The 26,149-nt window shown below is 32.6% G+C and overlaps 1 protein-coding gene across 1 annotated transcript in view; it reads left to right on the forward strand.

The window, feature by feature from the left end:
• LOC128176592 (uncharacterized) overlaps positions 1-25,010 on the forward strand; it is a 46,064-nt gene extending 21,054 nt beyond the window's left edge. Inside the window, exon 7 of the mRNA XM_052843029.1 lies at positions 23,469-25,010. Within this exon, the coding sequence (XP_052698989.1) occupies positions 23,469-24,847 (1,379 nt within the window). The 3' untranslated portion in view covers positions 24,848-25,010. The remainder of the gene's footprint in view (positions 1-23,468) is intronic.
• Positions 25,011-26,149: the final 1,139 nt, after the last annotated feature.

Genomic DNA, 26,149 nt, shown 5'->3' on the forward strand with positions numbered 1-26,149 from the left:
ATATTTTACTAACTTACACATTTAACTGGAATTACTAGTATATTGTGAAACGTATGGCGTAAAAGGGATTCCCCAATTTGCTAATAAAAATTGTAACAGATTAAGGCAATTCCAATTGTGTGTCTGTTGCACCATATGGGATTGTGGTTAAGGAAGTCGTTCATCTCGAAACGCGAGCATCTATAGCTAGTTCAAATGTATTATTTGCATTCAATTAAGAAATAAGGAATCATTCTTTGAGTATTATTATGAGGTGATAATTTTAGTCGGGGCGTGATCAAACCCAATAAAGCCCGAAGTGCTTTATGACAGATTTGATCACGCCCGACCTAAATTATCACCTCATAATATTCAAAAAATGGTTCCCTATTACTTATATTTATATAATTTTAAACCATCGTACGATTAAATATTTAAAAAGAAATAAGCAAACCCCTCTGGCGCCTCAATTTGGCGTCATTTGAAGTTATGGGTTATATAGTACAAAATCGATACATAGTGTTATCACAGGCAAAGTCACAGGAAATTGTAAATACATGTTTTTAAAATATGTATGACACTCCCTACTCCCCCTCCTTTTGTGGAAAAGATACTCAACCCAACTGCAACAGAGAAGTGATTCAAAACTTCTTACACAATTTATAGAGTGTTTTTGGAATAAGAGATACTTTATGAAAATATAGATATCACTCGAGGAAATACCAACATTCAAAAGGTACAAAATACCAATGAATTCTTAAGTCAATAAATGTTTATAGCTAAACACTCCATATCTTTAAATGTTATGCAAATCTGGGTGTTAATGTGTTAGCGATCCATCCTCATTAACTTGAATCAACTAAAATGACGCACTTATTATCTTAAACAAAAGGCCCACGGGCATTATCGCTCACCTGTTCAAAAATAGATAATAACAAGACAACGAGCAACGAGTGGGTCTTCCGTCCGATTTTTGAATAGATTAGATTAATCTTATCACTTCAAAGATAAAATCGTAGATCTAAGCGAAAAATAGTAAAAGAAAAATTTGCGGCAATCGGGGCTTGAACCCGGGTCACCTGGGGCATGTCCACGACTCTATCGACTGAGCTACTCAGACTCTCGCTTCGGACTTTTGACGCTTAATTTCTCGAGAATGCCTGAATTACCTGAAAGCACCATGTTGCGAGCAACAAGTGGGTCTTTCGTTTGATTTTGAATTGATAGGGTTCAATTAAGCTGTTGACATTTGGTACGATTTACTATCATATTAACTTCCTTTTAAACTAATTTTTCAACCTACACTGCGAAATGCAGATTTCCGGAAAACGTCATTTTTAAACTTCAATAGCTCTGCAATGCGTCGTCCGATTTTAAAACGGTTTTTAGTTTTGTATTCAGTACAAAAATGTCACCAAAACGCATATGCTTTAATTAAAATTCCAAAAATCGAAATATTAGAATCACTTCCAGTGACGACCGGAAGTGACGGACGACCTGCTCATATTAAAATTTGATAAGTTTAAAACATATTCTGATGGAAAAAAATTGTAGATTTTTTTGATTTAAAAAAAATTTAAAACACATTTTTCCAAAAATGCTGTTTGAGCGGACCGGAAGTGACGGACGATCGTAGTTTTACATGATTGGCCCTAGAAATTCAAAAATCTATCATTCCTGAAACTTTCAATTTTCTATCCGAAAAAGGGAGGACAAGATCACTTTTTACAAAAAGAAAAAATGAATATAACGGCCGACCGGAAGTGACGTCATCAACAAAAATGTACATGATAAAAGACCTTGATATTTTGTATTATTCGTGAAATTTTCATAAAAATCCATTCTAGCATATTTGAGATATTTGAGTTTTAAGAAAAATGTTAAGAAAAAAAAGAATAATAATAGTGAAAAATAGAGAAAAAGAAACCTAACAAAAACAATAGAGTTTTCCGTTGGAAACGGAAGACCCTAATAAAACCAGGAGTATAAGTGAGTAGAATAAATCATGTATTAAAACATTTTCTAATTTTTGCCCAGATGTTCTTGTATTGAACCCCTCTTGTGACTTGATGATTTCATAGTTATATCAACTATTGAGCATTGCCATTTTCTAAAAGATCTCTAACATATAAATATAAACCTACATAAACCTTTGAACCCCTTGCGTGGCAATAAATTTTCCGGCGCCACAGTCAAGAACTGAGGATCAACTATGTATATGTGCTTGCATATTAGTAATACTATATATTTTTGGGAATAATCCAAATTGTTTCCCATGTAAAAACTCACCCCACCCCGAATTTTAGTCTCGTCCTTTTTTTATTTTCAAAGATTGTTAACTTTGTTCAGGTTAACAGCTTGTCAAAGGAATGTATTTTGGGAACAATAAGAAATATTGATTAATGCTCCGTGTTCGCGATTTTATATTCTCGCGATTTGATACAAAACAGCGGGATCGCGGAATGAAATACTCGCGTGATATAAGTAATTTACAGTAGATGTCCATGCCATTATCACGTGATAACTATGAATAGCCTTCGTATTTTCCTTAATATAAAATAAGATAAATAGAAAAATAATAATAAAACAATGAATATTTTAAGGGAAGGCAAATCATCTCGGATTTATCAAAACTGCTGCTAGAATCCTATATTCTCTTCGATTAAATAGTAATTCATCCGGTTCTCAAAACATCTTCGTAACTTTTACACAGTTTGCACGGAAAACGGTATGTTACATCAAAGCAACACAAAACACAAGATTCTACAGCACCTTTTCAAGTTAAGCGTTGATCACACTATTGATACATACTAAATTTGAAGTTTAATACATACGGGGTAGTTTTGTTATAGTCAGATATTTATATCGCAAATAACGACAAAGGAAAGCCTGGTCGAGAAAAAAGCAAAAATACATACCTTTTACCGAATGATTGATACAAATAATATCTCTTCCAACATTCTTATGTTCAATTCTCAATAAATCACACCAATATAATATTTCACAGTTCTTAGATTACTTATATTTTGAATCTGTTTACAATGCTTTTTGATCAAATTTTCATGACATTCAACTTTTATTCATGACGCCATCAATATGTAAAAAAAAATTGTCACCGGTATTTTTAATTTGTTTTCAGTCTACATTTGATTGTTTTTATATTTTAATAGGAACATAATAACTAAGATTTGTGATTTCACGAAATTACATCTAACTCAGATTCTATATGCTTCCTTAACATCCTCGCGCACAAGTAACAGCTTTTCTTCCGAAATGGTTTTGAGAAGATTTTTAAAGATTTTCCTATATAAATTCCTATGTAAAAATTCGAGCTCTCATTGTAGCCCCACCCGACAACCCCCTTCTCCCCGGATGATAATTTGAACAAAGAAGATTGGAGGGATAAGATAGCGCAAATGCCCATTCAGTTTAGTCGGAAAATACAATTTTGAATTTTATTTGTTTTCCAATTGAGTCTTTTCAAATATATTTTAATTCAGGTTTGCAAAAATACACAATTTCTAACTATATTCAGTTTTTAATATATTTAACAAAAGAAAATGAACAAATATTGCCTTTAATTTCTATGGTATCGAACCTGTATATATAAGGTTAGCTTATGTCGTGTGCTCTAACCATTGAGCAATTTCAGACACAACAAAGTAGGCTGTTCGAATACTATGTGTCACTTTGACCTCGAATTTACGGACTTATTTTTAATAACGTTCAATTGTTGGGAAACAAAATGACAATTTTATTGTGTGTCGGGTCATCTCTCCGCTTTTTGTTGAATATATGAAATCGGTTTGTTTTCCATTAAACCTTATTTAGACCATGAGAAAAATATGAAGCACAGACCCACTCTATATAAGAAAATGCCTTGCAGTTCTAAAAAATGACACTATATGCAGGTTTTGATACGTAAACGCCTGTTTGAGTCAACATATTCCCGGTATTGAACATATTTATAGGTTAAAATTCAATTATATGGTCAAAATATATTGTTTTAAATGGTATATTATGAAATATCAGATTTATTTGATATTCTAAGTTTTCAGTATCTTGTCTGACCGTGCATTGTATCAACCTCTAATGATAAAACGCCGCTTAATGATACAAATAACATTAAGCGTTGCATTTGTAACCCCTAATACTATATATTTTTGCATTAACAGTTGACAACATCAACCGCTAATGATAAATCACCTCTTAATCATACAATTTTATCATTAAGCGTCGGAAATGCACAGCATCTATAACGCTTAATGAAACAAGCCAAAAGCTATATTGCCAACCCCTAATGATACAAACATTTATGTGTTGCGTTTGCACTCTTAATGACATAATAAAATATCTAAATGTAGAACACTGGTCTGCAATGAACGTACAAGTTTTGAATGTCTTTACTGTCTGAATGGGTTATAATACAATATAAGTAAACGTTATATACATTTATAAAACTCAATCAAAATCGCATTTTTATCTCATTCATAGAACTCCTCCCCCACATAATAATAATGCATAATGATAGTATTAAACATAACATTCTTTTAAAACAATTACAATGGTACATATATGTCGTCAAAATGCATATGCCTATAAGTCTAATTGAAATACTTATATTATAAAAGATTTGCACACCAATTCCTTAAAACAATGATTTAAATGGCAGAACATCTTCAAGTAGAGAAAGGTTAAGGTCGCTCTATACACCCACAGTTTTTTCCAATTTTCAATAGAAGACCACAAAACATATACTTATCAAATATTAAAATAATGATAGGGATACTATAGGTATTTTTAAAGAATTTTTTAATGTTTTTTCGTGTATGTGTAAAATATTTTTTAAAAAGACAACTATTAACAATTTGAGAGAAATGTTTTGTCATTTGATGGATATTTCCTTCGGACACATAAAAAAAAATATAACACTTCTTAACATTCAAAAATGTTATTATTACAATTTTTGTTGTATTTCTCAAAAACATAATCTTTCATATTTTCTTACTCTGTTGACAAATCATCTGAAAAAGTTGCTTGATGTTATAAGAGAACGTATTTCAATAAATGTGACATTAAAAATTGAAGGAAAATCATTGCAAATAAACACAAAAAATATTTTAAATTTTATTTGGTATGAAAGTTCCTCAGCTAAGGGTTATCGTTCCTAAGTCCCAAGGCCCAAACACCTTGGGGACTTTTCATTTCTGGGAAGAAAATGTCCTAAATATAATGTTGGAATGATAAATACATATATATCTCATTTAAAATGCCTGTATAAGTGAATGTATTCGCTTTAATGCAAAACTAAGTCAAATAAATAAAGGGGAAAATTGACTAGGCTAATAGGATTTATGTATCGATCCAACCTGAGAGAAGTTCAAAGCAACCCTCCCATCCCCTCGAGGTGTCGATATCAATGTGCATTAAAGTACATTGTAATTGAAATATGTTCACCGGTTTAGAATTTTCTTTTACAGTATTCAACAAAAAAAAAATACGTTTTACAAAACTTTGGAAAGTTAAAAAAATTATTGTTCTCAACAGGAATCGAACTCATGACCTACAGATTTGTAGTGTACCCATTAACCCACTGCGCTACGGTGTAACATATTGATGATGGGAAAGAAACTATTTAAAAAATTTTACTGGATTTTATTGTTTATTTTCATAATTATAACACCACACAACGTGAAGGTGTCACGTACCACATTACTTGTAAGTAATGTATTTTCCAATTATCAAATTAAATCTATTCATTTAACAAATTTTTCAAAAGAGCGGTCCCCATACAATTCGCCTCAGTTTAAATCAGTCAGTACCGGAATTGCATGCTTCCAGAGTTACTTTTTTGCGTACTGCGTCATCAAAAAGTGGTGTATAGAGCCACCTTAAAGCAAGTTTTTTTTTATTTAATGCACACTGGTTTTCAAAACAACATTCTGTATGTCCCTTAGAGAATGATTAGAGATGTAATTATTTTTTGCTCGTTAAATGATAGAACCATTGATAGATTTAAATACAGTATGTATGTTTTGAACCTCTTAGTATCTAAAAATGCTGGGACAAGTTACCAAATAGTAATCTATGTAACAGAATAAATATTTTCTCTGATTTAAAAAAAACTACAGTAAAAATGAGTGTCATATTCAGAAGTAAAATATTGTTCCCTAGTCGTTGGAAATTAAATATATTAACATACTAATGTTATTTTTTTAAAAATGGCTAAAGAATTAGTCGGACAAAGATATTTGGTATTCGATAATCAATTCATGGCTAAAATACGTATCTTAATCTTAAGAAATAAAATTTTTGTATAAGCTAGATATTCATTTGTATACATATTGAATTATATGGCAGCCTGAAATATTCACAGTTGACAGTCACCATTAAAAATTTATCTAATAATATTGTAGCATGCATATACTGGCTACTGACATTAAACGTTTTTTAAAATAATTATTAATTACAATGTTTCAGAAAAGATTTCTAGTGATAAACTAAAATTTGAGGGTCAGTCGTATAGTTATAAGCAAAATACAGAGCTTGCAATTCTTTGTCATGTAAACAAGGCGCATACAAGCTTAAGGCGCATGCCATGTTTAAGTTTATATTGGTTTTATATACCGATAAAATTTATTTTCAAATTGATTTCTCTCTCTCTCTCTCTCTCTTATAATTCGTTTTAAGCAAAAATAAATAGTTCCTAGCGTTTACCGCATCCATTCTCAGTCTAAAGCTGTATTTTTCACATCAACATTCAAAACATACATAGCATAATCTTTGTTATCCTGATACAAATAATCGTGAGCTCTGTATCTCGCTTATAACACGGCGACTGAAACTCAATTTATGGTTGACTATTGAATTTTCGTACTAAAGTATTGTAAACATGAAACGCGGAAAATGTTTTTATACAAAATCGTGAAAAAGTGTGTAGTTTGCAATTAGTGGCTATCGACATATACCGTTAAACATTTTCAAATAATATTTAGGCATGTAGTACTGGCCGTAAACTTCACCTTTAAACGTTTTGTTGATTATTGTAGCTTGCAGATATTGGCTATGGGTATTCACCTTTTCGTTCATTTTCTAATAATATAGTAGTTTACATTACTGGCTGCAGGCATGTGCTCTCCATAAAAGGTAAATAGATATTGAAAAAAAAATCGTTTTATAACCATTGTCCTTAAATGATTGACCATGAAAAATAACGTATTTGCACTTTATTTCCCATCCATAGACTGCAAAACTCCGCGCCTGGAATTTGACCTAATACAAAATTCTTATAGGTTATACAAAAAGCTAAAATAACATAAAGAAAAAAAAGAAACAAATATATTTAAGATTATATAATTTTAGCTGAACTGAGCCGAAAGGTCAAGTGAGTTTTTCTAATAAAAATGTGTCCGTTGTCTGTCGTTGTTGAAGTCGTTATAAACTTGTAAATGCTTGTCTTCTCCTCCAGAATTACTAGGTCAATTTTAACCAACTTGGCACAGACCACTCTTTGGCCAAGGAAATGCAAGTGTGTACGAAAGAAGGACCACATCCTATTTCAACGAAGATGAATAGGAAATAATTTTCGTATCATTACCTTCGAGGGTAGGGTGGGGCCACAAATGGGGGGGGGGGGGGAGGGTCAAAGTGTAACATGGTAGTATATCGTAATCAAAGTACTGAAGTACTGACGGGAGTTGATTTTATAGATTATCATTTATTCAAAATCAACGATATGTGATTTTGCATGGCAAGTAGTATCAGTAATCGAAATATTTCTAAGAATTGTATGGATCCAGGCAAGATATAACTCTTGTCTTGTTCAACCAAACGCTCGGCTGTCTCCGTTTATCTCCGACAAGCAAGATAGGCTCTGTTTTGTCGGATATTAACGGAGACAGCCAAGCGTCTGGTTGAACGAGACTACATTGAACTCTAGCGTAGGAATACATACGACTTTAAAAAATATCTAAATTGTTTGTACAATTTAAAATCTTATTATTTTCATGGTATTAATAAATAAGTTTTCTTGAAAAACAATGCTTCAGAATACATAGCATCGAATTTTTCAATTATTTTCAAGAACTAAGCGTTGTCAGCGGTATTGATTTGTGCTTAGGTCTAAACACTGTTTCACTTTCGCTTTGCCCGAGTAAATGCATAGGAGAGTTGATTAAAATCAACTCCCAAAAATCATTAAAAAAAATTTCTCAAGAACCACTTGAAACTTAAATGTATGTGGAAACATCTCCATGTAGTTTTTATTCTAGTTTGTTCAAATTATGACCCCCCAAGGACAGGATTGGGCCAACATTTTACGTATTAATATTTGTAAAGTGTCAGTCTTTGTTGCTCAGGTGAGCGATGTGACACCTGGACCTCTTATTTCGTGATCTTTTGAAGTTAAAAACAGTTAAAAGCTGTCGATAGGATTTTGGTTTCTAATATAAAATGTCTTTGAAAATCAATTTTGTGCAGGAAAAGTTGTATATCAAATGGCCAATGATATAAAAAAAACCACGCAAAAGAAATTAAATTTTGGAAATTTAAGTATAGCAGACCATATCTTTATAATGCATAAATTATTTCTGAAAGTGCTTCAAACCCCCTGACATTGATTAAGAAAATAAAATTAAGATAGTTTACGCATGGACCGATAAAAAATAACAGAGTTATGTATATTTGTATCTCATTCTTTTTCAGCAGACCATTTGTTTAATTCTAAAAACCTACCTAGAGGATTTTTTAAAATCAATATTTGCTATTATCTTTTACAAATAAGAATGCTTTAAACAAAGGATGACTGCATTTAACGCTGTAACGTGGCCCTTTTTCGGTCACTATTGTTAGATTTATTTCTCGTTCAATTTTACATCAAGTAATTTTTTATGTAGTTTTGTTTATATAGTTTATAGTTTGGTCAATTTTCAATCGTCATAACGGTTTTAAACTGTGTTGCACAAAACCGTTAATCTCTCAAAGATACCTTATAAAAATGAAGTAAATATAACTCAACTGGAATGAATTGAAATAAGTATGGACAAATAATACCGCCCAGCTGAATGCATGCTACCTACACATCATATGACGGGCGTCTTGTATTCACAAAGTTGATCCCTGGGGGTAGAAATCACGTGGTGAATTATGATATTCAACAAGTCAAAGTATACCGTTTACATAAGAGAACGCAAACGCAAGAAGGAACAGTGTTTAGTACGAAAGCCGAGAAGGATCATTCGAGATTCGAGATTCGAAATACGAGATTCGAAATACGAGATTCGAGATTCGAAATTCGAGATTCAATATCTAAAATTACCAATCAAATCATGGATCTGAAACCTGTATCCTAGCAACATCAAACTGTTCTAAATAAAGATCATTCGTACATGCTCTTTCCTACAAATAAATGTCTTAATAGCTCTTATAAAGTGGTTATAAAATGGTTAAATTAACATTGATGAATTAACCCCACACAGTATAAACAATTAAATTAGAAATAACACTGTTGGCTTTGCGAATCTAAGTGGTTTTGTTTGCCCTGTATGTATTTCCCCCCGAACAATTTTAACCCGAAGTGTATTCGCCCCAACTGTGTAAAAATCGGCTCGCGAGGAAAGATCTGTTTAATCTAAATGTTTTAGCTATGAAACGAAACTCAAAAAAATAATCGACATGTCAAAATATAGGTTATGATAAAGTTTTAAACCATAGAAGATATAATGATTTACAACCTCAAAGACAAAAATCCAGATAGGAATAGTGTATTGTAGGGTATGGCAATGCCGTTGTCGATATGAGAGAGAGAGAGAGAGAGAGAGACAGACAGACAGACAGACACAGAGAGAGTTTTGTAGTGTCAAATTCAGTTTGATTTAGAATTTGAAATTGATTTGATTTGTTACAAGCATATATAGACAATAATTAAGCCTCTAAAACGAGAAAAGAGAGGAGGTAGCTAGGGTAGGGCAGACCAACTAGCAAGCTTTAATTTTAACGGTGTAAGCGCAGCTGTGATTTACATCGACACACACACACACACACACACTCTCTCTCTCTCTCTCTCTCTCTCTCTCTCTCTCTCTCTCTCTCTCTCTCTCTCTCTCTCTCTCTCTCTCTCTCATCACCTAGCATTTCCTTTTCCGTGAGGGGGCTTGGGGTATTTGTGATGTCTTACATTAGCTAGCGAAAATGATAAAAAAGCATGAAATTTTCTTTAAATTGTGAGCGGATGTTATACGCCAATAACCTGATTTCAGTATATACATTTCAAGAGGGGGGGGGGCGGCTATATAGTCCTAATTAATTTGTCAGTTATTCTGTCCCCACTTTGTTTCTCTTCGTTTTCCAGGTTTTTTTTATTTGGCTCGGCAAATTAATATAAAACTTTCTGTGTAGCTCCATAACGATGCACTGTAGATGAATTATGAGTAGTTTTACTTTTGATAAACAGGTACATATCCGTACTTGATTTTTAATTTGACTCTTATAATCGGATTTAATATTCCAATGATTATAGGGTAGGAAAGAGTAGACGGGACTTTTTTTTGCGCATATCCTACTGTACCATTCATTCAACACAGGTATTAGCACTCATCGAGTTCGACTTGCTTTCCTTTTCTTTCATCCACTGGATTTAAAGCTATTAATTTTTGAAAATATTTTGAATTTATGGCCTGATTTTATATAAATTAGAGCTGCGCTGGTGCATATATTTACCCAAATGGACCAAAATATAACCAAATGAATCTAAAAGTTTTGACAAATTTAGTTTTAAACGTACGACTTTTTTTAAAATTCTAATCGGGTATGTCCTTTAGAATAATCTTGAACCACACACATTTTAGCAAATAAAACGACAATTGTTTCATTTTTTATGGGGAGGGAGGTGGTGCCAATAAAGGACATGTATTGCTTGTGGCAGTTGTGCTATACTCTCATTTGTTATAATAGGTAATACTACATATTGATATAAAATGAAAGTTTCCAATTACACTGTACATAGCTTCTATCACGCATTTTGACCCGTGCGATAGTTTAAAACAATTTTCAAAGCATTTAATGTAATTCAACCGATCATTTTTGAAATTTAATTTTCTGGATCCCCGCCTGATACGTCCGCCTTCTTGTATATTAGAATTACATGTACGTTGACCATCTGTACACATTAACCTAATCGGCTATGTTATGGGACGATAACATTTTTTATCAATGTTTTTGCAGGATATGTAACAAATAACAGCCTATTTGTGGGTTTTTGCACTGATTATTTGAGATAATTTGCTACCATCTTTTATGCATTCCACACACCACTCACAGTTTCTTTATTTGGTATTCTGTGTGTATGGCGACAAATTGGTAAACTTAACTTGGCTGTGAAACATATGCTTTTATTCTTTCTTGTTGATATATCAATGAATGAATTATAACAAAATATATGTACAACAATTAATTTTGAAATATTCATGCACGATCAAATAAAGGGTTTTACTGTTCTCTGAACAAGAAATCGGCAATGTGAACAAATTGGCACCCTATCATCCCTACCTTTAATTGTAGAAAGTAGGTATCCTTCTATATTGAAAACAATTCCAAAAGTAAGACTCATAATAAGTTGTTTACTGAGGAAAAGGAAAAAAAATTGTATTTATTAATAATTCCGTATGATGTGATAATATCTCAATGATTTGTTTATAATCATAGTACTAGTGTATCACTGTATGCATACATAAAAACGATAAGTAATGCTTATATCTATTAGTGAAACAGGACAGATTATTTATATTTAGATTATTTAGATACATTTGCTAATCTTCATGCGGGGATCTAGAAAGGAGGGGGTCAGGGGATCTGGACCCCCTCCTCGGGAAAATTCGAGCTTATTAAATTTACATAGTAAACTTTTTTAGCTCACCTGAACCGAAGGTTCAAGTGAGTTTTTCTGATCACCCGTTGTCCGTCGTCCGTCCGTCCGTCCGTCCGTCCGTCCGTCCGTCTGTCTGTCCGTCCGTCTGTAAACTTTTCACATTTTCAACTTCTTCTCAAAAACCACTTGGCCAAATTTAACCAAATTTGGTACAAAGCATCCTTATGGAAATGGGGTTATAAAATAAAATAAAGGGCACAGCCCTTTTCAAAAGGGAGATAATTGCGAAACAGTAAGTTTAGGGTGCATGTCTTTAAAAATCTTCTTCTCAAGAACCACGGCACCAGAAATGCCAATATTTACACAAAAGCTTGTATATATAGTGAAGATTCTAAATTGTAAAAATCGTGACCCTCGGACCAAAACTGGGGCCCCAGGCGGGGTTCAAAGTTTAACATAGAAATACATAGGAAAATGTTTAAAAAATCTTCTCAAGAACCACTGCACCAGAAATGCCAATATTTACACAAAAGCTTTTATATATAGTGAAGATTCTAAATTGTAAAAATGGTGACCCTCGGACCAAAACTGGGGCCCCAGGCGGGGTTCAAAGTTTAACATAGAACAACATATGGAAAATGTTTAAAAAATCTTCTTCTCAAGAACCACTGCACCAGAAATGCCAATATTTACACAAAAGCTTGTATACATAGTGAAGATTCTAAATTGTAAAAATCGTGACCCTCGGACCAAAACTGGGGCCCCAGGCGGGGTTCAAAGTTTAACATAGAAATACCTTAGGAAAATGTTTAAAAATCTTCTTCTCAAGAACCACTGCACCAGAAATGCCAATATTTACACAAAAGCTTGTATATATAGTGAAGATTTTAAATTGTAAAAATCGTGCCCCTCGGACCAAGACTGGGGCCCCAGGCGGGGTTCAAAGTTTAACATAGAAATACCTTAGTAAAATGTTTAAAAAATGTTCTTCTCAAGAACCACTGCACCAGAAATGCCAATATTTACACAAAAGCTTGTATGTATAATGAAGATTCTAAATTGTAGAAATCGTGACCCTCGGACCAAGACTGGGGCCCCAGGCGGGGTTCAAAGTTTAACATAGAACTACATATGAAAAATGTTTAAAAATTTTCTTCTCAAGAACCACTTCACCAAAAATACATACACAAAAGGTTGTATACATAGTGAAGATTGTAAAAATCGTGACCCCCGAACAAAAAGTGGGGCCCCAGTAGGGGTTTAGATTTTAACATATGTAGGAAAATGTTTTAAAATCTTCTTCTCAAGAACTATAGTGCAACTGTTTGGGATATTACTATGCATACATATACATCCTAAAATAATGTAGATTCAAAAAATTGTAACTCCCGGACAATTGATGGGCACCAAGAGGGGTTCAAAATTTAAACATTTTAAAAAACATAAAGGAAAAGTTTAAAAATTTTCTTCTCAAGAACTACAATGTTTTAGTTTGTGGAATTTCTATGCATGCATCCTTCGCTTATGTAGATTCCTAATTGGTAAAATCGTGACCCCCGGACCAATACTGGGGCCCCAAGATGGGGTCAAAATTTATTAAAGAAATATAAAGGTAACATGTTAAAAAATCTTCTTCTCGAGAACTACAATGCTTCAATTTGTGAGATTACTATCATGCATACAGTGGTAGCAACGTTATTGTTGACAAACGACACGCACTATTCTGATACACGAACGATCACGCACGATACACGAACGATCACGCACGATACACGGACGATCACTAACTTACTGAATCTTCACGATACACGAACAAAAACGATAAAACACGCAACCGAACGATTCTACACCATTAAACACGCAAAATCTAAATTAATTTTTAAGATTAGAATTAAGGAAACGTATTACTTTATTTTGTATTGCTTTATGTTTGTGTGTTATTGAAAAGCGGCATGTACTTTAGTCATGCACTGTTTTGTAACACTTTTACACATCCATACACAAATATAAAGGATTCACACACAAATTAATATTTTTGTCTCCATAACGAATATTAACTTATATCATAAGTTAAAGAAAATTAAGTGTAATAGAAATGAAGATAATGCATAAACTACTCGAAATTATTTACATACAAGTTGACTGTTTATGTAATTTAATTCTCTTACGTACGATTTAATTATGCGGGATATAGGTAAATTTGTTACCTTGTTCCATATTTTTCGATTTTTCACATCCAATATTGTCATTATTTACAGTACGTAATTGATTTATTTCTATTTATTCTAAGTTTTAAAGCGTCTAAATAAATTTTATTTCAAACAAATGTGTATACAATCTAATAGATAATAATGCGTATCGTATTCTCATTTGAAAGAAAAACGTTGGGAATAATCGTTAAGTTTAAAACGGGGAATGGGTAAGCATGGCCGCTTTCATTCAACGTGTCGATTTTGCTAATATGATTGAAATTATTTGTCAAGACACAATTGATGCTTGATATAGGCTGATTATAAAATTAAGCAAAACTAACTCGACCGAACAAAGGATTAAATGAGCTATGGAAATAAAAAAAAATGTATTTAACGACAAAAAAGAGAATGAATGTTAACAACTGTCAATGTTCTTATTTAAAAAAAGTTTTGAATTCACATTGTTCTACAAAAACTACTTGTCTTTGTTTTAAGAATAAATTCTGGCATTCCGTAAAAAAAGTTACAAAACGAAAAAACCGCACGATCACGCACGAACACGCACGTTAAAAAACACAAACCAATTTTCCTGATACACGCACGATCCCGCACGTTACACGAACGATCACCCACGTTACACGAACTATTAAACACGATTGGCTTGTCAACAATAACGCTGTTACCACTGTACAACCTTGGATAATGAAGGTTCGACAGTTTTAAAATAGTGACCCCTGGACTAATACTAGAGACCCAAGATGGGTTTAAAGTTAAATGTAGAAGTACTGTTATATATGGAAAATGTTTAAAAATCTTCTTTTCGAGAACTACAATGCATCAATTTGTCAGATAACTACGTCAGCACCCTCAAATAGTGTAGATTCGAAATTATAAAAGCCGTGATATCAATCTAATACTGGGGCCCCAAGAGGTGTTCAAAGTTTAGCATAGAAATATAGAGGGAAAATGTTGAAAAATCTTTTTCTAGGGAACTATAATGCTTCAGCTTGTGAGATAACTAGGCAAGCATCCTTAAATAATGTAGATTCCAAATAATTAAAACTTTAGCACTGGACTAATACTGTGGCCCCAAGAGGGGTTCAAAGTTTAACATAGAAAGATATATTGAAAATGTTTTTAAAAAGTTTTTCTCGAGAACTATAATGCTACAGTTTGTGAGATTACTATGCAAGGATCCTCAAATTGTGTAAACTCTAATGTAGTGGAACCAAGAGTTATCTTTCTTGTGTTGTGTACAGTCTGAGAGTTATTCCTCTTGAAGTGGAACTCTGCTATGTTCAGTTTTTCAGGTTGTGTACGTGCGGTCCCACCGCAGTGCTTCACATTTTCATTCCTATGTTACTATTTATGTTGTTCAAGCCAACCATAAACCTCGGACCATAACTGGGTCCCCAGAAAGGGGTTCAATGTTTAAAATAGAAAAAGCGTATGCTACGAAATGTAATGTTACAAGGAACTGCTGTTCAGGTGAGCGATGTGGCCCATGGGCCATTTGTTAAAATTGGCCCAGGACCCCATACAGAAAAAATTAGCTACGCTTATGAAGTTCTCTACCATAACCGCATTTTTACACAATAGGGGTGAATAATCCCGGGTTTTAAACTATTACTGGTGGTGAAATACCTTAGGGTTCAAACGCATCAGGTGGAAATGCACCAGGGCAAACAAAATCACTTAGATCCGCGAAGCACACTGCATTATTACTAGTCTACTTAGATATTCTGTGTAAAAGTAAATACAAATAATTATTTAGTTAGGTAGGGAGAGGTAAACATAGCATTTATTTGTATATAAGAGCATGTACGTATGATTTTATTTAGAACAGTTTGAGGTCGCTAGGATACATATTTTCAGATCCTTGATTTGATTGGTTAATTTAGATATTGAATCTCGAATTTCGAATCTCGAATCTCGTTTTTCGAATCTCGTATTTCGAATCTCGAATCTCGAATGATCCTTCTCGGCTTTCGTAGTTTAGTCTGTTTAACCATGAGAACATGTTTTTCTATTGATATCTCCATTTAAAATAAGCTTATATATGAATATACAACTATATTTAAAGGAGAACAATATACTATGTATGTATAAGCAGGCGTCCTCATTATCTTATGGAGATACAAGAAAATGTAATAATCCCTACCTATGAAAACAACTTCGTTCTTTTAAGACGGGGTCACGTGACCCCGTCTTTTGGTTTACTGTCAGCCGAAGTCTCAAACCGGAAGGCACGCGTAGAACTATTATGACAATTCTTGGTGTTAATGGGGTAAAATTGTCATAATGTACGGGATCTTGAAATCGCTGTTTAACCGAAGAAATCTGGATTGCTCACCGCTATGGGGAGTGGCGTCCTACCCGCTCTGGGGTGTAAATTCTTTACCCAAGCTCTGAATATAGAACAACGCAGACAAGACTTCGGTTTACCACTCATTTATTAAATATTATTGACCTTTTATTTTTATAATTCATAAAACATTCCAATTTTAACCATTTTACAACTCAATATAATACATAATAATTATAAAATATTGAAATCCTCTGAACAACTAACAATATGATCTTACCTGAATATAGAACAACGCAGACAAGACTTCGGTTTACCACTAATCCAAAAGTCCTATCTCCGCCGTCTATATGCCCTAACCTACGTCACCTCAACCTCCGTACCCTTATATGTTTATCTCACAACGCGTTCACTTACTCCGACGCGTCGTGGTCAGTTTATATCGTACTTTATATTTAACACTTAACCACTAACTCGTTCCGTGTTTCTTATCATATATCAGCAATACAATTCCCCTAATGATGTACACATGACCCCTAGTTCATCTCTTAAGAATTCTCTATCTACTGACCAGCGGAAAATAATCTTATGAATGAATCTGTACATGTGTTTTAATCATTGCCGCGGTATATTTAGCCTATATTTACCCACATGTACTTTAATGTAAAATATTATTATGATAGAACACATGAATTGAGTCTACGCGTAAAAAATAGTGCAGAAACTTTTCATGCATTTCAGTAAATATATACTATAAAAACACGCATTAAATCGTTTTAAGTCATCAATGTATAAATTAAATTCTATAAAGAAAATAAACAAATAGCTTTATTGATCAAAATATTCTTGCTCGAGTTCGATAGTTGTTGCGATTTGTGGAATGAGTTACTTAACTGAATGCACAACGCCGTCGACGATTCAGTTGGTGTTCCAGCTCATTAATCAATAGAAAAGGTTGAAGGTTGAATAAAAAGTAAAGTTCCCAAACGCAATGTGACATTTTTGAAAAGTTGTGAATTCTATTTTAACAATCTATCACCTGAAAAATACCGTACTTCGAGTCTACTTGCGGTATGACTGCTGTTCATCTTTAAAGGAATTTTGTACATAGAAAATAAAAACAAATCTAAAATTGCCTTCTCGTTCATTGACTGTTCAGTTAATTAATCTCAATTTAAATTTTGAACAATGCATTGTAAGCAAAATCTATAAAGACTATACATTTTGTGTGACCAATACATTGTAGATCAAATAATATATACAGTCTTATCGATTGAAGAACCAAGTCAAATGTTCATGTTCATGTTGTCCGGCTTAGTTGGAATATATAATCTTTTTTTTAATGTTATGAGACATAAGTTTACACTTTTTTCTATACTTTATTACGGACAAAACCATTCATATTCATAATTAAAAAGAATTTTTCATCAATATCTTAATGTCTCTCATAATAAACTCAGCTGATCTTTCTCCCATCGGTAAATATCTCGCACCAATATTAAACCTATGAATTCAGAGATACTGCATGGTTGTTATGTTTTAATTTTTTAATTTACCGTGTGGTAGTACATGTTAATAAATAGTACTTATCTCAATTTTAAGAAGATTAAAAACTACAAGTTTTTATCGTAGTTTTATAATCTGATTTACAAATCTTTTATTGTAGCTCTTCGAAAAATTTGAAATAAACCGCTTTCGAAATTAAGTTCATTTTTTCCAAGACACGTATGAAAATGTGCGCTTGATAGACGAGAGTGTATTGAAAGGACACCGATCCCTGAAATGACAATGTCCTACAACATTTGTTAATTTTGCTGTTAAAAGCGTTAATTTTGCATATATTAGAAATTTTAAAACCAAATAATTCTGAATTTTAAGCTAAAATTAACAATTTACAATTATCATACAATAATTATTGCTCTGTCAATTTTCAGTAAACATATTACTGCCATATGAATATATTTTCCTAGACATGAAACCAACTTTCCTTCCTTAGCACTAAGTAACTGATCTGGACATTTTCCTTATTTTTTTTTTCTAACCAGTCCTTAACTGACTTATATCTGTACATTTATCAGTTAATGTCTTAATTATTCTGTTGATTTATTTTTAACGACATATATAACAGTCAATCAGGAAAGGTCTACCCTAAAAATATGACGTGATTCATTCACTTTTGGTCTCCATTTTCTAGTTTTATCGATTTTAAAAGCAGTTGACTGAATTCGGAGTATGATTTTTATTGAAAGGAACGGTTGTATCGTAATTCGTGTAGATGTTGCACGAGTTTACACACAAAATTAGTAATTGGCGAACAAAATTATTTTTACCTATTATTTTTTTTAATCACTGCAAGAAAATCGTGACAGATAAGTCGGTCTAAAAATCAAAATGGCTACCGTGACGAACTTTTTTTTTATTGTTATAGTACTTGGAATAATCTTATTGTAAAGAAATATTTCTAACGTCAGGTACCTGTGTTTGTTATCGGTATACAAATGTTAACTTTGTTCGGTAATTCAGCAGTTTGAGAGTTTTCGGAGTTTTCATAAACCTTGTATAACAGATACCGTCCGACTTGTGGATTTTCCCTTGGATCACAAAATTAAATTAATCTAATGATTTAAATAATCTACCAAAATAAAGTTGTTTTGATTTTCCCGGTTAGTAATAGTTTTTAAAATTTAAATTTTACATAAAATACCGTTGTGTCAATTTTCTGTAATTATGAAAAACAGTCCCGGCCGAGAACTAGTAAAATTTAGACAAAGTATCAGGCAATTGCAAAAAGCCAAATTTTAACATACTAGAATGAAACAACTAATTCAAACTCATAATTTTTGGAACATATTCAAGGAAAACGTGGACAATTACAAATTCAAACTTTCAAGACCACATTCAGTACTCTCAGTACTTTGATTTGTATTAGAGGTCCGTGTATCTCTGCTTTGAATTTGTGTTTCGCTTTATGGATTTTTGAGATGGTTGACAGTTTGTTATTGTCATTTTTTCATTTATAAATATGAACTATATTTTGATATACTTACATAAAGTTGCAGTTAAGACATTGGTGATTCCTACACTTAAAAGAAATATGCCCAGTTTTAACATTATTTTTGTCGCAAATTTTAAATGTCCTTAAGTGCAGTCTTCCTTGAACTCAATTAAGATAATTAGCCTCCTTTTGTATTAGTTTTGCAGTTATATCACGTTTGGAAAGAAATTGGTCTTAAATTTAAACAATTTACTGAGGAATCATTTTTATTCGGGAGGGTCAGGGTAAGTGGGTAACCAAAATATTCCTGGTTTGTGGGGACGAAATTTCATAGATAGTATTATCGGAATAATTTTTATTGCTGATAATTATATGATTGTGTATAGGTTCCTGGGAATGCAAATTCGTGGGCAAGGGTTACCAAGGAAAGCCACGAACATTGGTCCCCCACGAACAATGATGATTCCACAGTATATATCCTATCCATAATGATGATTTCTTCCTTCCAAATTTAAGGAGACACATGACACTGATCACGTGACTATCTCTGGTATAATGTCATAACTGATTTGATTAATGATGCTTTGATGTATTTTATCTATGACGTCATATATAATTTGATGAATCTTTTATCGTTCTTTACGGCTCAAAAGCAGTCATTGTTACAATGCCTGAACTTACTTTTTTACATTGTACCAAGTAAAGTCATAAAACCTATCATAAATATTTTAGAAAGCTTAAGATCTTCGAAATTTTTTTTTTGAGAAACTTCAGAAATCTATATATATTTTATTTGCTCCTAACAGAAAAACATTTTTAAAATTCTAAAAAGAGGGTACATGTAGGTGTACTGCTTATCACAGTATCCCCATTAAATGTAAAAAAGACATCGTGAAATTTATGTATATTATAGTGCACATCCTAGCAATTAAAACAATGATATTGAGACATTTTTTGGATGTCGCATTTTAATGAATTAAAGAGTCTGAAGCGGTAATTTTGCAGTATTAGTTATTATAATTCTTTTGGGTTCATGATATATAAAAGCCAATACTCTAACCGACTCTAAGTACAAGGGTTGTCCCAAAATAATGTAGACAGGACAAATAATTTATAATCTGTTCACTGCAATTTCATTAGACTTCTATGTTTTCTTCAATGACCCTTTGGCAAACAATGCTGAAAAGTTCAAATCTGTACTTTATTTATTTCTCGAGAAAATGAATAATTAGTAACAACAAGTTTTGTCAGGCGGCGCAATGTGAGACGTCGAAAATTTCCAGTTTTACGTTGTTGCTAAACCCTCCACATCGTTTACAATAACATTTACGTTTTATTTCCGAAAATGTCTTAGAATATATATTATCTTTGAACATGTACCCTGCGTGCACATTCAATATAAATTTCTAGTTTTATTTTTTTTTTTTAAATATTTTCTAAGTACAAAGGATCTGTCGGCTCCAAACTTGCCCTGTATTACTTGTTGTCTTACGTCCGTCTAGCCGAAATGTGTCGTTCAACATTCTGACGTCCATTGATATCGTTCGGGGTTTCTTTTTTCCACTTATTGTCTCATACTTGTTCAAATATTTTCAATGTTGTTTAACTACTTATTCACAAAACGCATATCTCATCGATTTTGTTAATTTCATTTAATTCCAAAGCCGCTCAGGATTTTTTTCATGGTCTTTACAAAATTGTATCAGTTACTGCTGCGCCGCCTTAAACGCTTACAACGTCATTTTATTACCAGATAACTTTTTAACTTGTCACAAAACGCGCTATAAAATATTTAAAAGTTTTGTTATAGCCTAAACATTTTCTGAGTAAATTATAGGACTATTATCAAATATCAGTGTATGTTTTATTTGAATTTTTTCATTCGAAAAGTACTTTTCAGCCCAATTTTCAATTCATTAAGTTGATTTTAACTTTTTGTTTTTGACATTGCGCTGCATGTCGAATTTCTGATCTAACATACTTTCATTTCACTTATTTAATCTCAAGCAATATTCGATTTTAAAACATTATTTGAATGCAACTTTCTTGAAACCTTTGTGGCACAAATTTCATCTTCCTTTGTCTTCGATTAACTGAATAACGCCAATTGTCTACGCTATTTTGGGACAACCCTCGTATATTGCAATTTTTATTGATATGTTACTAAATACACCTCTAAAGTCAGTTTATAAACAGCAAAAACCCTAATTTTATATTTAAAAAAACAAATTCAGTAAAACAAGACAAAAAATTTAAGTGGCAATGAAATTGATTATATATTGCGGAGGACATCCTAGTGTCTTTGACTTTGCAAAATAACAAATTATCATTGAATATTTAATATTTTGCACCATACTGTTCCCTTATTAAAGCTACTTGGTCCAATTATTTAGTTATAACAATATCAAATAATTTTCCATACAGACCATTTATCTTAAAAAGTTATGGACTTTCTCCTTTTTACACCAGCAGAATCGGTCTCCTTAGAAACAGAATTTAAAACAAAGTTATAAAAATTAAAAGTAAATAAAACTAATTTCTTTTTGGGCAAACGAAAAAAACAAGCCTAAATGCATCATGGGGACGTTTAGAAAAGGGAACCGTTTGTTTTCGTCCCCTGAATGATTGCGGTTATTCAACCCGCATGATATGCATTGATTGTAAACAAAGCAAACTTCAGAAATATTTGATATAAAATCGGACCAAGCAGCTTTGAATGAATTTGACTCAGTAGCTCTATAGAAAAAAATAACTAAACTCAACTAAATAATTCGGTGGTTTTTGTGAATTGAACACTATATCAGCAGCTGTCGCCCAGGATAAAAATCTATGTTTATTATGAAATATCACATTAAATCGTTAATTTAGTTGTGAGCGACGGCTGAGGGCACACTTTTCTCTTCAAAAAACTACAAAAAATGCACCATTTTTCATCACTTTTGACTTAGTCTTCAAAATACGGCAAAATGTTAAAGTCATAATTATTGCTAGAAAAGTGTAAAACATTATATACACACATATTCAAGATAGTAAATATATGATAATATTTCCATGAGATTTAAACAACTTTTCAATTTTGGGGCGAATATTGAAAGAAACTGTACCTTCTTTTTTCTGTATGTCTATTTTTCCTGCCATCCGTCCTTGTCTTTCTTTTCTGGATATTTAAAAAAAAATGGCCAGAGTTCTACATACTAATTTTCAAATAAGGGCGCGACCTTTAACAAATTTTAATTCATTTTCCCTAAGAATGCTTTGTGCAAAGTTTGGTTGAAATCAGCACAGCGGTTCTAAAGAAGGAGTCGAAAATGTAAAATTGTTTACAGACAGACAGGCAGGCAGACAGACAGACAGAAAAACAGGCAGACAGACACAAGACAACAAATAATGTGAATAACTCACGAGCTTTCATCTCATTTGAGCTTAAAATAAATATGTTAATATTTAGAAGATTTAAATTAAATGTACATTTTGTATATAAGATTAACATGTAGATCTGTAAAGTTTTAATCTTTTACTGATTACGCCACCGACTGGCTCTCAAATAACAAAAGAGGCACATTCACCGTCAAAAAACTGAAAATCGATGACATAAGCTTTTGATATGTATTTCAAATTTAGGCAAGTAGCATCGTTTTTTGAAAGGCCGGGGGGGGGGAGACATCCAAAAAATCTTGACCAACCCCCCCCCCCCCCCCCCCACAAACAACCAACGACTGGCGAAGTATATCTATAACTTCAATTTCACTCTTAATTTCCTTATTTTCATTTCTATTTTTTACATGCTCCCAAAGTGTGTGTACGGGGGGGGGGGGGGGGGGGGGGCTCCGTAATACATGTTATTCAATTTGTTATATTATGTAAATTTAACTGCGAGAAAAAGTGGGGGGCAGGCATCCCTGATGCTACCTGCCTGAAATTTAACGATATATCGGCTATATACTCTCACATTTTTTTTCAAAACTCAAATGAATTGATAATCTTCAGTTAATTATAACTCAGATATACTTTTTCATATGCAAATTGGAGAACTATTTTTATTTGCTATTTTAACTCGCGTTTTAGGATAAACAAAATGTAGTTTTAAAAATATCTATATTTGCATTTTAACGCTTCTTTCTTTAAATTTTAAAGCTTTTTGGAAGACAGATGACTACTTGAAAAAAAGTATGTTTATCACAAGCACAGTGTACGAACACGCCATTGGTGCATTAGATGTTCATCGTTGCATCACAATCGTTGGACCTCCTGGGTGTGGGAAAACTCTCACTGCTGTCCAGCTAGCCTCGCGAAAATGCGAAAAGGATGGAAGTTCGAAGCTGTACTTTCGTCAGACATTAGAAGAGATCTTGACAATAGCTAAAAACGATAGCAATGCTTTCATTATTGTAGATGAGTGGTTAGACAAATATTTGTACTTTCCATCGACACTACAGTCAGCGATGGAGTGTCTGAATAAAACATATGTGAAGTACATAAAGGATAAAAAGATAAACCTTATTTTAACAGCTCAAGAAGATAAATGGAATAGAATCAAAAGTCTCCTTAACGGTTGTTATTTGTTTAATGAACCGCATCTGTTGACAATAAACTCTAAAATATTTAGTCAAAAGGGAAAACGAAATATGGTCCTTCGTCATTTTGAATGTTTCGATATTGAAGAAAAAGAAGATAGTGTTGATGAGAAAACTAGTAATTTAAAGAAGACAACGACATTTGTTCACAAAGGTACAGTGGATAACATTGTAATGAATGTTAAAGAAGAACAGGGATTTTCTTTCCCACTTGTTGTGGATTTGATTTGTAATAACAAACGTTTACTTAGGGCATTGGATCTTGTTTTAAAAGATGGATTCGTGGAAACTTTAACAAAATTTTTTGACACATGGTCAAATGATACAGATATCAAGGAAAGGAGAAGTTTTTGTATTCTTGTATTTGCTGCACTTCTTGGTGGAGAAATTTCTCCAAGAGACCTTTCAGCTAAAAAAACTGGTGTTGTGTATAACAGAATTTGCAGAGAATATGCATGTAAATCAAATGCAAATGAAGGTGTACAGAAACAAAACGAATTAATCGAGGAACAGAGTGAATTATTTGAGACTAACTTGCGATTAAAAAGTTGCTTGTACCGAAGCAGCAAAGGACAGAGTTGTCCTTGTTTTGTTTTTCAACACAGTTCACTGGTTAGATTTGTACTTTTGTACATAAAAAAGACGAAAGGCGAGAGCTTTATAATTAATAATGCTACAATTGAAGTTCTTTTGAATAAATGTTGGTTAGATGTACAATTGTATGACAACATTTTTAACAGAAAGAAGTACACATTATTTAAATCACTTGAGGGATCAGTCATTTTTTCAACGAAATATTTTTTGCCACTAGCAGAGAGGATTTTATCAGAAAATGGAGAGTGCATACCGGAATGGGATAAACACGTCTTTTTAAGTCATGAGAAATTTCTTAAAGTATGGAATAGCATCAACATGTCACATGTCAAGGATGTAGTGTAACATTGTGCATTAAACTCAGAGAAATCATAGGGAGAAAGCTCACCTGAATGTCTATTGGATAAATAATGCTTAGAAGCTTTAAAGTTAGATGCAATTTTTGATAGAAATGTGGCAACAACATTTGAATCACTAGAGGGATCAGTCATGTTTTCAAGCCATTTTCGCAAATAGGATCTCTTCAGAAATACAAAGTGGATCCCGTAACTGGAAATAAACATATCGTATTAGTCATGATAAATTTCATGATTTATGGAAAAGCATTACAAACGTCAAAATTCAGTGGTACAATGTAACATAGTTTTTATCAAAAACAGCTGACAAAGTTCGAAATATCCAATCACATTTTGTCTGTCTGTCTGTCTTTTTAATTTTTTAAATATTCAGCGGATAAAAAACACATTCAGATTTAGTTCATTTTTTCAGCAATGATTCTTTTAATAAACAGCACTGGATATACTGTAGATTCTTAATCAAATGCGAGGAATTAATATCGGCGGAAAATCGCAAGAAGTGCCCATTGCGGATTTTAAAATATCGCCATTATTTTTTGAGAGTGTAAAACTATAGGAAATAAGGACAATTTCTGCGCTCGCGATTTTATATTATCGCGATTCGATGCACCCGGAATTACATACTCGCAGAAAATAAGGAATTTACAGTATGTACGTATTTCTCGTACAGAGTGATGCAGATAAAGATCCCTAAAATTGCGATTATGTTTTTTATGGTATGTTTCTTTGTTTAAATTATTGATGTAAAAGTATTTTTAGTCAATTATGTTTGTTGGAATAATTTTAAATTAATACATGTGTCGTTATTTTTTACCTTTAATAGATTCATAAATGGTTCGTTATAACCACGTTTGTTATAACCGTTAAATTTTGCTAAGATTTGTTATATTTTGGTTCACCCTGCCAACATTTTTTTCACCGTTTTACCCAATAATGCAAAGACATTCAACAATACGGTTATCCGAATGAAGAATAATGTGGTTTTACAATATTTTTTGAATACCAATTTTCGTGAATTTCGTTGTTAACTTGATACACAAAAATAAATATTCACTGAAGTGCAATTTCTACAAACATATTGAATGGATAGGATCATTTGCCACGAATTTACATATCCATGAAACTGTGATTTTCACGTTATCCACAAATTGATTCCCACAAATATTAATAAAACCACAATAGCCGATGATACTTGTAGTTTGTGATGAAGTCAGCACCTGGAACAGATCTATATGTTTGAAAAAAGTAGCATTAGTGACATATGAAACGTGAACTGTGTGATTTCGGAATA

The sequence above is a fragment of the Crassostrea angulata genome, chromosome 1, assembly GCF_025612915.1.
Source record: "Crassostrea angulata isolate pt1a10 chromosome 1, ASM2561291v2, whole genome shotgun sequence".
NCBI classification, from domain to species: Eukaryota; Metazoa; Mollusca; class Bivalvia; order Ostreida; family Ostreidae; genus Magallana; species Magallana angulata.